The sequence below is a fragment of the Puma concolor genome, chromosome E4, assembly GCF_028749965.1.
Source record: "Puma concolor isolate L17-30 chromosome E4, mPumCon1.1.hap2, whole genome shotgun sequence".
NCBI classification, from domain to species: domain Eukaryota; kingdom Metazoa; phylum Chordata; class Mammalia; order Carnivora; family Felidae; genus Puma; species Puma concolor.
The window spans coordinates 7,607,850-7,621,070 of NC_141683.1; the positions used below are offsets into that span (position 1 = coordinate 7,607,850).

A 13,221-nucleotide genomic window follows, 5' to 3' on the forward strand; every position below is an offset into this window, starting at 1 on the left:
TTTGTGTTGTATATTGATCTGTAATTGGTTCTTGCACTTAATATTTCTTGGAGACCTTTCTATATCGATTCATTGAGTCATAGAGTGTCTCAAAACAATGTAAATGTAATTTATCAGCTAATACTTTGGGAGGAAGTTCATGTGAATATTTTTCTTTTTATATAATTTTAGACTTGCAGAGATTTTTTTTTTTAAATATTTATTTATTTTGAGAGAGAGCGAGAAAGAGCATGAACAGGGGAAGGGCAGAAAGAGAGGGAGAGAGGGAGAATCCCAAGCAGGCTCCGCGCTTGAACCTACGAACCGTGAGATCACGACCTGAGCCGAAATCAAGAGTCAGAGGTTCAACTGGCTGAGCCACCCAGGCGCCCTTACACTTACAGAGAAGTTTTAATAGCGTTTTCTGATGCCCTTCACCTCAGTTCCCTGGGTGGTTTGAAATTCGGGAGACTAAGGAAATTTTTTTTTTTTTTAATTTTTTTTTCAACGTTTTTTATTTATTTTTGGGACAGAGAGAGACAGAGCATGAACGGGGGAGGGGCAGAGAGAGAGGGAGACACAGAATCAGAAGCAGTCTCCAGGCCCTGAGCCATCAGCCCAGAGCCTGACGCGGGGCTCGAACTCATGGACCGCGAGATCGTGACCTGGCTGAAGTCGGACGCCCAACCGACTGCGCCACCCAGGCGCCCCAGGAAATTTGTTTTAATTCAGCAAGCATGTGTCGATCACCCCCTCAGTGCTAGTGCTTGGTGTGTGCTCTGGGAACACAAAAGAACTTTACACAACTCCAGGTCACCCAGCCAAAGTCAGCAACACATATGAAGTACATACGGATAGTGTCCCCTGAACAGTGATGGTGTTGTTTATAGAAGGACGTAAAGGCAGTGGGGGCAGGATTTCCAAGGATTAATGGAGCTCACAGGCGGCACAGGGCTGACGGTTTTCAGAAGGACCATGCTGATCAGAGAGACATCGCTGGCACCTTCCGAGCCTAGGCCTGGCGTTAGCAGGTCGTAGGTAGAGCGGGGCCCTGGCGGAAGAGGACCCTGGCGAGGACGGGAGGGGTACACGGCGAAGGGCCTTGAATGTCCTGCTCAGGGGCTTGGTCTTCGGCCCACAGACGAATGGGAGCAAATACGCAGGCGAGTGACAGGGTCGTAGTTGTACAGCCGCCCCCACCACGGCGAGCAGAGACCCCGTTCCTTTGTCCTTTTCCGTTGTCGTAATGGTAAGTTACCAGTTTTATTATTGTATCTAATATAAATATGTTTTCTTAACAGAATGAACTAAAATTGTCCGTAGTTTCTTTGAAAGAAGTGCAAGAGAGTTTGAAAACAAAAATTGTGGATTCTCCAGAGAAACTAAAGAATTATAAAGAAAAAATGAAAGATACCGTCCAGAAACTTAAAAATTCCAGGGTGAATTTCCTTTTTATTTAAAAAAATTTTAATGCTTTTCTCTATATGTATTTTTTCTTTTTAGCAACTCTTGCTTAATGGTGTGTTAGTTTTGTGGTACCCAGTTTATCCACACTTCTTTTTTTCTTAAGCTTCTTGCCCTTGTCTCTAAGATACAGCTCTTCTCTAAAGCAGGTGTAGGGAAAGGAAGTACGCTTTTAAGACATTTGTTCAATTATACAACAAAGTTTTGAGACCTTGTGCTGGATGATCAAAATAGAAATTCTCTGTCCTTGTGAGACCTGCTTACTTTATATGATGGAGAAAGGTATGAAGTTTATAATCAAGTACATAATTACAGATTATAATATGTATTATGAAAATGCGCAGGGTGTGCGTGTGTTGGGGTAGGAAGCACATGGGAAATCCCTGTACCTGCTGACTCAGGTTTACTGTGAACCTAAAACTGTTCTAAAAATACTTTTTAAAAAGTGCCAAAAAGAGAAACAAACAAAATCATATGGGGTTCTTTGAAATAATGCAATGATGGTGGTCTAATTTAATATTTTGGAACTCTGGGAGTAGAGGGGGAAGGAAGTAGAAATTGATGTTGACGTCTGAAGGATGAACAATGTTTATCCTACTAAATGCATGGAAGAGCATCTGAGGAGTGGGAACAGCATTTGCAAATTCTTTGAGGTAGAAGGGAGCAAGGTGTACTCAAAGAATAACACCTTAAACGTAGGAAGGGGAATGGCATGAGGTGATGATAGAAAAACTGGCACCAGGCAGATTTTTCAGGGTGCTGGATTTTACTGTGGGAGCGGGGCATACCACTGACTAGTTTAAAAGGGGGATGTTGGAACGTGATATAATTTATGTTTAAAAAGATGATGGGTCACTGTGGGAGATGGATGGAGGTGGACAGGGACAGAAGTAGAAGTGGGTGGACAATTTAGCATCCTTTGTGAGGCAGGGTTTTTAAACTCCATTAAAGGAACATTTCTGGTTTATTTCTGAATTCGTTATTCCAGCCATTCCTGATCATTAAGATCCTGTTACAGGAATAGACAGCAGAACGGAAATGAAAGCCAACAAATAGATCTGAGTATTTAAGAGAAAAGTGTAGTTTATTCAGTAAACAGTTCTGGCTCAGTTGGCCATTCATTTAGAAGAAAAGAAGAAAATGTGCCATTTACAAAAGTAAATTCTATGTGGATTAAAACTTAATTTTAGAAATTTTAGGAGAACATTTGTATAATCTTGAACTGGGCTAGATTTTTTTTTTTTTTAAATTAAGATAGGAAATCCAAATCTGTAGAGAAAAGAAGACCTATGGAACATGTTTATAGTGCATGAGAGGTAAAGAGGTTATATCTATGACACTCAGAGATGCAAAAGTATTTACAAATTGGGAAGAAAAAGACAACAGAAAAGTGAGCAGTCATCTGATGAAACGTTTCACTGAGGACAAAGTCCAGTTGGCCAATAAGGTGGGCGGGGACGGGGACGGGCCCCTGGGAGAAGGAAAGGAAGCCTGTTGTTCCAGGGGTTGTAGTAAACATGTTCATTTTCTAATTTCAGGAGACGAATTAATCTTTTAAAAAGAATCTGCTGTAGCAATGGTTATTAGAAAGATGAACAGGAAGATTATCATTGGTAATACGATTGCCCAGGAGTAATTAGGAGTAGTTTGAATATTAGCAGACATGAACTCTTTTAAACTCACCATGAATAACCTTTGGAAGGTACTTCAGTGAGTGATTTAGTAAAATTGTGGCAGTTCTCCGTTGTGCAAGGATATCTGGCAATTAGGAAGCATAATTGTATGTACTTAGACACGTGTCAGTAATAGTGCTTTCTCCCTGACCCAGAAACTTAATTGTTCTCTGCTCTTAAGCTTTCAGTATTAAGTGCAGAAATTGTTTAAGACCAAACACAGTACTGCAGTTTCATAAAGGAGACTATCACACTGGCTTTTATGTGTTTTGTTTTCTCTCTCAAAGCAAGAAGTGATGGAAAAATACGAAATCTACAGAGACTCAGTTGAGTGCTTGCCTTCATGTCAGCTGGAGGTACAGTTATATCAGAAGAAAATACAGGACCTTGCAGATAATAGGGAAAAGTTAACCAACATCTTAAAGGAGGTTTGTATTATGTAGCATTTTAATGCTTTTATTATGTAATGGTTTACTATAGTTGCTTGGATTTGCTTTTACTTTTTGTTACTATTTTCCTAAAGAAAAGCAAGGTCATTCTAGAGAATAATAGATGTGGCAGTGTATGCTGGGCAACGAAACATTCTTCTTCTTTTTTTGTTTTTAAATACTTACCTTATTTTATTTTTGAGAGAGAGAGAGAAAGAGAGAACGAGTCGGGGAGGGGCAGAGAGAGGGAGACAGAGAATCCCAAGCAGATTCTGAGCTGTCAGCACAGAGCCTAACATGGGGCTCGATCTCCCGCACCGTGAGATCATGATCTGAGCCGAGATTGAGTTGGATGCTTACCCGACGGAGCCACCCAGGCGCCCCAAAAGTTTTCTTGTTGCACACAGTAGTGGGAAGGCCTATGTTAAACTTTCAGATGAGATGAATAATAAATTAAGTAACATGGCATATTGCCATGTGTATTTTGGGGAAAAAAGTAATGGAATTTTAAACCTGTACTAACAGTTGCAAATGCGCCATCCCTGGGGTCTATAAGGAGATTTAGGTTTACAATGTAGGCCCTGCTCTGGGGCTCCAGAGGTATACTAATGTTACTTAAGTTTCTCAGGCTGGAAGCTTGAAAATCCTTTTTCACGTCTTCACTCTATCATAGTAATCCAGACTGTCCCCAGGATCACTGACTTTGCATTTGACAAAGGACTTCTTCTTTGAGGGAAGAGAGGGGTAGAAGGTGAGGTTGCCTGGGGTAATCTTTCCCAAGCACGTACTCCCTTATCTGCCGTCTGGAGTCAGCAAGAAAAGACTGAGGTGCACCTGCCGTAACAGTTCCTTGCACTTCCCCTTTCTCCTTGTTCCTCCTACCTTAGCTCAGGCCCAGCGCCCTCGGCACAGCCTCTCGGCCGGTCCTCCTAGCACACGGCTCTGTCCTCATCCTCACTGATGAGCGACCCCGTACGGACCCCTCGCCGGGTGTCCCGTCCTTTCCCAGGGTCCCCGGCGCCTTCCCGTGCCCTCCGGACGGTCCGGGTTTTTCTCATCTTCCAACTGTATCTTCGTAGAGCTCATCCAAGAAATAGACATTCCTCTTGTTTGTAAATCGTAATGGGTTGTATTGACTTTACGTCCTTGTGGTAAAACGCAGAGCCTGAACTTGGAGGACCAAATTGAGAGTGATGAGTCAGAACTGAAGAAACTGAAGACTGAAGAAAATTCCTTCAAAAGACTGATGATTGGGAAGAAGGAAAAACTTGCCACAGCACAATTCAAAATAAATAAGAAGCACGAGGACGTCAAGCAGTACAAACGCACGGTGATTGAGTATGGAGTCATTGTCACTTCAATGTGTTAGAGAAAATAAGCGGGGAAAGCTAGCATGTTGTCACCTCCCTAAGATTCCAAAGCTCCTGTAATCTCAAAAAGGGGTCCCGCCTTTGGGTGACCAGAGATGAATTCATTATGAATCTCCTAATGCTGTGTGCGGATGGAGAGATGTTGTAGGTCCTCGGTTTTTCCTTTTCCGTACATCACACTAGTGTTTGCTTTGCCTGGTTCTCCAGAAGGGCCTCTGGTATCTCTGCTCATTTCCGTGCCCTCTCGGAAGATGAACCGCCTGGCCCGTCTTACAGTCCAGCTGGGCTATGGCATTATAGCATCCATGTTTTGTTTTGAGGATTTTGTTTTGTTTTGCCCCCGTTTTTTAATCTAGTAAGAATTAATACTTCAGTAAGCATGTTATTGTTGTTAGCCAGTGTGCTTCCAGTCAGTTCCCTTTTGTTTGTTTGTTTGTTTATTTAATATTTATTTATTTTTGAGAGCAAGAGAGACAGAGTGTGAGCCAGGGAGGGGCAGAGAGAGACGGAGACGCAGAATCCGAAGCAGGCTCCAGGCTCCGAGCTGTCAGCATAGAGCCCGACACGGGGCCCCAACCCATGAACCACGAGATCATGACCTGAGCCCAAGTCAGACACTTAACTGACTCAGCCACCCAGGTGCCCAGAGACTGTATTTTTAGAGTACGCACAGCACGTATGCCCATAAGATCCATATTTCAGCCTGTATATGGTGAAGATTTCCTTTGTTCTTCCTCATGCAGATGAAGAAAAAGGGCAGAACCGGTGGATTTTGTATTTGTGGCCAATCCGCCTTGCAGAAAAGTTGTACTGATTCACATCCCCATCCGTAGTACAGGAGTGAAGACACCTGGGGGAGTGTAACTTCAAGTCTCCGCTTTGAATAATAGCCCTCGGGGGCTGCACCACACGGAGTTTGCATCCATTTGCTTTTATGTCTTGAGAAGGGGTTTAGGTTTGTCAAACAAATCGATGCGATCACTTCGGAGTCAGTATTAGAGTTAATGTTTTCCTTTTCTGATGCTTGAGTGGAATTAAAATTTAGCTGTCTCTGTTTTCCTTTAGAGATTGCAATAAAGTTCAAGAAAAAAGAGGAGCTGTCTATGAGCGAGTAACCACAATTAACCAAGAAATCCAGAAGATTAAATTGGGAATTCAGCAACTGAAAGATGCCACTGAAAGGGAGAGACTGAAGTCCCAGGTGAGTGTGTGTTCACAAGTGAATTTCACATCGTCTACCAGCTCACAGTGGCGGTTCCGTCACCCTCATCGTCAGGGTCTGTCCATTCTCTGAAGCAGAACTTGACCTCCTACGTCCTTGGGTTCTGTCTCCACATTTACCTGTGTGTGTTTGTCTGTCTCCTTCATACCTTTTCTTCACTGGTCTTTCCCCCTGGCCTGCTGCAGTAAGAGCAGGTGCTCCCGAAAGGCTCTGACCGTTTTTTGATAAGTAAACTTGCATAATGATTGTAAGTAATGTCCTCTAAAAAGTTTCTCTCCAAATGATTTATCATCAGTGTTCAGTGTGTTTGAGTTGTTACGTGAAATGAAATAGCTTAGGTTAGTCCCTGTGTGAGGAGACTTTTAATGGTATCTTTATCACAATTCCTGAAAGTAAGTTACTGGTTTTATTCTTTGCTTGTTTCAGTGTATTTATTTTATTTCGTACATAGTTCCAAGTTTAATGAGGACAGACATCTTGACTTCCACGTTTGTGTCTTCCAAAACGTCGGTGTGGTGCCAAACATAAAGTGTTTACCTTCTGTCCTTTTCTTAACTGCTGATGTCTCAAAGAAGTAATCTATTCTGATGTGTTTATTAGAGCTCATTATCTCTTAATCTTTTTTTTTTTAATGTTTTTTTTTTTTTATTTTTGAGAGAGAAAGAGCACAAGCAGGGGAGGGGCAGAGAGAGAAGGAGACACAGAATCCGAGGCAGGCTCCAGGCTCCGAGCTGTCAGCAGAGACCCCGACGTGGGGCTTCAACTCGTGAACCGCGAGATCATGACCTGAGCTGAAGTCGGATGCACAACCGACTGAGCCACCCAGGAGCCCCTCATCTTCTCTTCACTTTTGAAGTTTGACCTATATGCTCAAGACTGGCCCAAACTGCTACCAGAAATCACTGAAAACAGCCCTTTGTAAAATCCCATGACCTCTTTTTTTTTTTCCTTACTCTTCTTCACCTTACCTTCACCTTATATTGCCATATTGGATCAAGGTTTCCTAAAACCTGATACCTGAAAAATGTTTAAATACTTGCTGTCACTACCTTCCACCATCCACATCCAGTTTGCAAGGACTCAGAATGCTAAAAGCCACTGCAGACACGCCCCTCACCCGTTCTCGGGACTGTTCTGTCCTTGAAAGAGGTTGTTGCACGGCCACTTGTAGGTGTGCATGTGCATACACTGAAGGCTGTCTTGAGGCCCCTGCGGAGGGAAGGAAGCAAGAAAGGAAAGGGAAAGGGCTGTGTTTCCCTGTGCCTGTCTGCCCAGTGCGCTGCCCTGACTTTTTCTGCCCTTCCCTTTCTTTCTAGATTTCAACGGCTTCTCTTTTTCCTGCCTCTTACCTGGATATGCACCAAGACTCAGCCTTTGTCCCTCTGTTTATGTCTAAAATGTGGCTTACAAAGATCTTAGAGGAGATCCTTAATCCTCCTTCTTAACCAAATCACTCAATCAATTCATATTTACTTGTTATCACAGGGTCAAGCACAGTTAGTGAAGCAGTTACTGTGGGAGGACTTCCTGCCCCTCAGCCCTGCTTGCCTTATGTTACTGTGTGCAACGCAGAGATGTCTGGCCAGTAACATTTCAAGTTTCTCGACAGCAGCAATCATGTATTTTTTATCATTGTACATGAAACCGTGCCTAGGCGGGTGCCTTCTATGTAGTGTGCTTTTCATAAATATTTGTAAACTTGGATGGTCCTCTAGCATGAAATTGCTAAAACTGGCTCTGCATTAGAATTCAAAGAGGAATTACAAAATAAACACAACCCCTCACCCAGATGTCCTGAATTAGAATCCTCAGCAACGGGGTCCACAGACTGGAACTTTTTATTGTGGCTTTTGAGAACCACTGATAGGTTCCGCTTCATTGTTTTCAGTATCACAGAGCCCATAACCACCCAAGCTGTTTTACCAGGACAGCTTTGGTTGTTAAAATGTTACTTGTCGTTTTTAGTTTAGAATATAATTTCTGTAGTCTAGTGAACCAAGATCTCTCTGGAACAAATCTGTATCTTCCTCTGCTTAATATCACTGCAGACATTTGAGGATAATGACCGTGGGTTCCTTCAGCCTTCTCATCTGGGTTAATGAGCCCCAGTTTTCCAGCCACTCTTTATATAGCTTAATTTTCAGATTCATTACTATCCTGTTTACTGTCTCTCCCCCCCACTCCGCCCCGTTTCCTGCTTGTCATTATTCTGTTTAAAATGTAGGACCTGGTTCTAAACATAGCCTTCCAAATAATGGTGTGGCCAGCCCCCGAGCACGGCGCTCCTGTTAATGAAGTGTGATCCTGGCTTGGATTTTTAGAGCAACAGCTTGCCCTTGGCTCATATTGAGCTGGTGATCAATTAAATGACCCCTATCGTTTCCACATGTAGTTCTGCCTAGTTAAAATGTCTCCCCGTACTTTAATGCAGCCATTTCTTGGAACTTTTAATTTAGAATTTTATTACTATTTTTTCAAGGCTTCATTTATTTCCTTCAATGTGGATTTCAAAGGATCAGGGTCGTTTGAAATCTTTGTATCACTCACATTAACTGTTTTTTGTGGGTTAGCTGTCACCTGCACACTTGACCAACATGCCTTTTTCTCCAGAATGAGAATGTTGACTAGAATTGGGCCCTTTGCTGCGTTAAGTTTTTCTTCCTTCAGACTGGCAGAGAACCTCTGATCAAAACTTCGGAGATAGTTGTTGAAGGTGCCTGGTGGTTCTAACCTTTACCCAGTCTGCACTGTGATAACCGTTGGTTCTGAACAGGATGGGTCGTCTAAATCCTTGGTGAATCACGATGCATTTTGCCAAAGAGCTCCTTTTAGCTTCTTTCATAAGCACCCTCCGTGGAAAGGAAGAGATGCACTGCGGTTGCCCAGTCATGCTGTGTGCGATTCTCTGGGACCCTAATGGTCTTCACATTCCTTTTTTCCTTCAATATCCTTTTTTCCCAGAGATACCTACCTCTTCTGCTTCCAGTTACCACCTTTATTTGGACGGGTTTTCTCACGGGCTTTCTGTTCTGTCCAGTGACCTCAACTGTGCTCTTTTTCGTAACTGCCTGCTGGATATTTTCCGTGGGCTTGCCCACCTCGACAAAAATAACATTTTCAGAGTGACATCCACATGACACCCAGCATCTTACAGCAGCCTTCCTCCTCCTCACTTTTTCTTTCCCCTCTGCCCTTTCTCTCTTTCCCTTTTACTCCATTTCTTCCCAATGTCTTCATATGATGGCATCATCCATCACTTTCTATCACAAAGAGTTGAAATTTTGGACTTTGTTTAGATAATCCTGGTGTCCAGTCACCAAGTTAATGTTAGGATTTTTTAAAAGTCAGTAGCACTGTTCATAACCACCCCTTTCTGTCCCGAAATTCTGTGATGCTCGTGGATTGTACCAAAAACTTGCTAAGTTTCTTCCTTGACTTATGACTCTCTACATCAGATCTGCCCTAAGTGCTGCCAGATTCATCCTGCTGAATATCACTGTTGTTACACTTCCCTGGTGAAAACAGGAGCTCCCTGGGGCGCCTGGGTGGCGCAGTCGGTTAAGCGTCCGACTTCAGCCAGGTCACGATCTTGCAGTCCGTGAGTTCGAGCCCCGCGTCGGGCTCTGGGCTGATGGCTCAGAGCCTGGAGCCTGTTTCCGATTCTGTGTCTCCCTCTCTCTCTGCCCCTTCCCCGTTCATGCTCTGTCTCTCTCTGTCCCAAAAATAAATAAACGTTGAAAAAAAAAAAAAAATTAAAAAAAAAAAAAAAAAAACAGGAGCTCCCTGTTTTTTCTGTACTTTATTCATCCAGGCACTTGTTCTCCAAATGGCCTGTGCACCTGCTGGGTGCCAGGTGCTACACCTGTCTTGGAATAAGTTGTGACTAAGGAAGGCGTGATCCCTGCCTTCTAGGACTTTTATCTTAAATGTCTGTGTATTTTTGAGAGAGAGAGAGAGAGCAAGCGTGCGTGCGTGTGTGCACGAGCAGAGGAGAGGCAGAGAGATGGAGACGGGGGATCCAAAGTGGGCCCTGCACTGACAGCACAGAGCCTGACGCGGGGCCCCAGCTCGCAAACCGCGAGATCGTGACCTGAGCCGAAGTTGGATACTTGCCCGATTGAGCCACCCAGGTGCCCCTGGATACAGAATTTAATTGGAAACTAAAACTGCATTTGTTTGGGCTGTGATTTCTTGTCATTAACGTCCTGTGAGGGCCATGAGGGTCGGCTTGCTTCTGTTGCTGTGCCCTGGAATGGGCTTTGATGCGTCACTCATTTATGGTGGCTCCATCTGTGGGCTTTGGTTCCTCCGTGAGAGTCTGTCTGTTCTCAGAAGGAAGGGGTTTGGGGGTGTTGAAGCGGTGGGTTCAGATATTTAGATTGTGTGTGTTTATTTAAACACTTAGTTTTAATAGTTTCTCACGAGTACTGCCTTACTACCAAATTTATTCAGCTTCCTTTTTAGTAAGAATAAATGTACATCCCTATGGAACTGGGAAGGTAAATTGATCTATGGCTGCTGAATGTGCTGAGTTTTTTAAAATGGTGTTTACACAAGCTAGCAACTAATTCACCTTGTTTTTCCTTTAAGACTTAAGAAATAAAGCTTTCAAAAATGTTTGATTTATTTTCTTAATGATTCACATCCCATAGTTGTAGTAATTTGATGCCCAATCAGATCTTAGAAATCTAAATAAGACTCTTCTATTTTTGTATTAGGATTTAATAACTATCTGTGTTTGGATTTGGGGAAGTGTTTAGCCTTAAGCATCTATTTATATTCACGGAATCTTGAGCAGGAGTGCTCACACTTGCATAGATGTCAGAGTCTGGAAATAGTTTTGTTCTTTTTGGAAACACTGTGAACTGCAATATATTAAATTATAACCTATATAGTTTGTTCAAAAACAGGCAGTATCTACACTAAAATTTAAGCTTAGGTAAGTAGTGGGGCACCTGGGTGGCTCAGTTGGCTAAGCATCTGACTCTCCATAGCGGCTCAGGTGGTGATCTCAGGGTCCTGGGATTGAGCCTCGCGTCGAGCTCCACGGTCCACGGTCCTTGCTTAGTGCAGAGCCTGCTTGGGATTCTCTCTCTCCCTCTGTCTCTGCTCCTCCATCGCTCGCACGTGCACTCTCTCTGTTTCTCTTAAAACAAATAAACGTTTTAAAACAAACAAAAAACCCCTAAGGTCAGTAGTAGACAAAGTATAGGTTTAAGAAAAAGTTAATGGGAGGGACGATTAAAATTAAGAACATTATCCCCGTCACACCCATTTACTGCTTTTTCTTCCCATTGGAAAAGGACTGCTGTCTGCTATTTTATTTCAGTGATGAAACTATAAACTTTCAGAATGCCACTTTTTCTTGTACCGAGGTTTGAGAATTGTTTTGTTCAAGAAGAAGGAATAATAGGAAGGTCAAAATCATACTATGTAAAGTACGAGAGAGAAGAGAATGCATGGAGGCCAACTGGCTTCTTTTATTTTATTCCATCTATAAAAATTGTTGTCTCGTGGTTTTCTAAATTCTTAGCCCATCCCCATATGTTTCTATGAGAACTCATTATTGCTTATTAGAATTACCTGATGGCTTTATTAAAGCGGCTCTACCATGTATTTTCCAGTCCTCCTGATTACTTCTTAGACCTGCGTACACAGCTTTTTAGTGGTGATCGGGGCCAGATGCACAGGGTGTAGTGGTATATACAGTCAGTAACCCAGGTACTTGCCTGGTACAGATGAAGAGCTCCAAAGTAGGAACTCTTCCTTGACAATTAGAAATACATTCTTGACATCATGGAATCCAAGGCATTGTTGTGCACATCTCTGCTTTCTTCTGAGTAGCGGACTTTTTCGATGTGTCTGCCCAGCTTGCAGAATTTTTAAAACGAGTCGGTACACGCGTGCGTGTGTGTGCACGTACGATCGTTGGGGCTTTAAAATATGACTAATGCATATTAACGAGATGGTGAGAGTTCTTGCCACTCATTATCAGGTTAGCTTGATGCATGGGATAATCCTTACTCCAGCTCATTTTCCACCTAGGAAATCTTTCTGAGTTTGAAAGCTGCTTTGGAGAAGTACCATGAAGGCATTGAAAAGGCAGCAGAGGACTGTGGTGCTAAAATCGAGGAGAAAACGGCTGAACTGAAGAAGAACATGTTCAGAACGTCGGCTTGATTAACGCAGGCACTTGTCTTTCCGCAAGCAGCTAGCCGCCTTCCTTTTACATTGGGAAAGAGGACAGTTCGGTTGAAGTTCTTGGAAGTATCGGAAGCAGCACGTAATGTTGGCTCAGCCGTTTTCACGGGCTCTTATAGGTTGTTATTTTGTAAGAGAATACGTGTAATGTAGACTTTCATTAACTTACAATTAAAATAACCTGTGCAGCTGTTCATGTGTCTCCTCTGCCCCTGGTTGTCAGTAGTTGGAATAAGACAAAAATGGGTGCACTGGAATGCAAAATCTTCCTGTTGCCTTCTGCTGCCTTTGCTTTGTGGACATCAGGAGGTGTGGTATCCCTGAGCAGCATGGTCCGGGTCTTGTTCGCTGCTCACTTGGGCAATGCGCGTACATATTTCTGTTACTGCTCCGTGGGTCCCGAGAGACGGAACGGGTGAGCCAAGATTTGAACCGGGCTCTGTTTGGTACTGGAGTGCCGAACGTGTGTGCTGTACCACTTTCTAGCGTGATTACTTGCGAGAGAAGGTTTGAGTGTGGCGGTCCAGTTCTTCACTGATGCTTCACTTAAAAATAAACTGTCAGTTTTTCCACCAGCAAAAATGGGATTATTCAGTAATAGCAGAGAATTGCAGTTCAGGACGTGCGGGCAACGGCGGGACCACAGGAGGGTCCGGCAAACGAGAGGAACACTGTCTCCGGAAAAGATGGATGTCGGGAGGGGTCGTTTGATCCCAGGTCCGTTGGAGAAAAGTGAGAGTTGAAGGCGATGATGGTTTCTCATCGGCTGAGTTGCCAGCGTGGTCTCTTCCTGGTAGGAGATGCAGAGCTCATCGCTCCCTGTTGGATGACGATTCCTTACTGTGGACGATTCTTTTGTTGGGATCTGCAGCTGGCGTTCTTCC

General features: G+C 43.4%; 1 protein-coding gene across 3 annotated transcripts in view; it reads left to right on the top strand.

Moving 5' to 3' along the window:
* NUF2 (NUF2 component of NDC80 kinetochore complex) overlaps positions 1-12,531 on the top strand; it is a 30,217-nt gene extending 17,686 nt beyond the window's left edge. For 2 of the 3 annotated variants that reach the window (XM_025927850.2, XM_086694712.1), the window contains 5 exons: positions 1,281-1,418; positions 3,404-3,544; positions 4,707-4,882; positions 5,980-6,115; positions 12,182-12,531. In XM_025927850.2, the coding sequence (XP_025783635.1) occupies positions 1,281-1,418; positions 3,404-3,544; positions 4,707-4,882; positions 5,980-6,115; positions 12,182-12,316 (726 nt within the window). In that variant the 3' untranslated portion in view covers positions 12,317-12,531. The remainder of the gene's footprint in view (positions 1-1,280; positions 1,419-3,403; positions 3,545-4,706; positions 4,883-5,979; positions 6,116-12,181) is intronic. The other variant, XR_015246422.1, reaches the window with a different exon arrangement.
* The last annotated feature ends 690 nt before the right edge of the window (positions 12,532-13,221 follow it).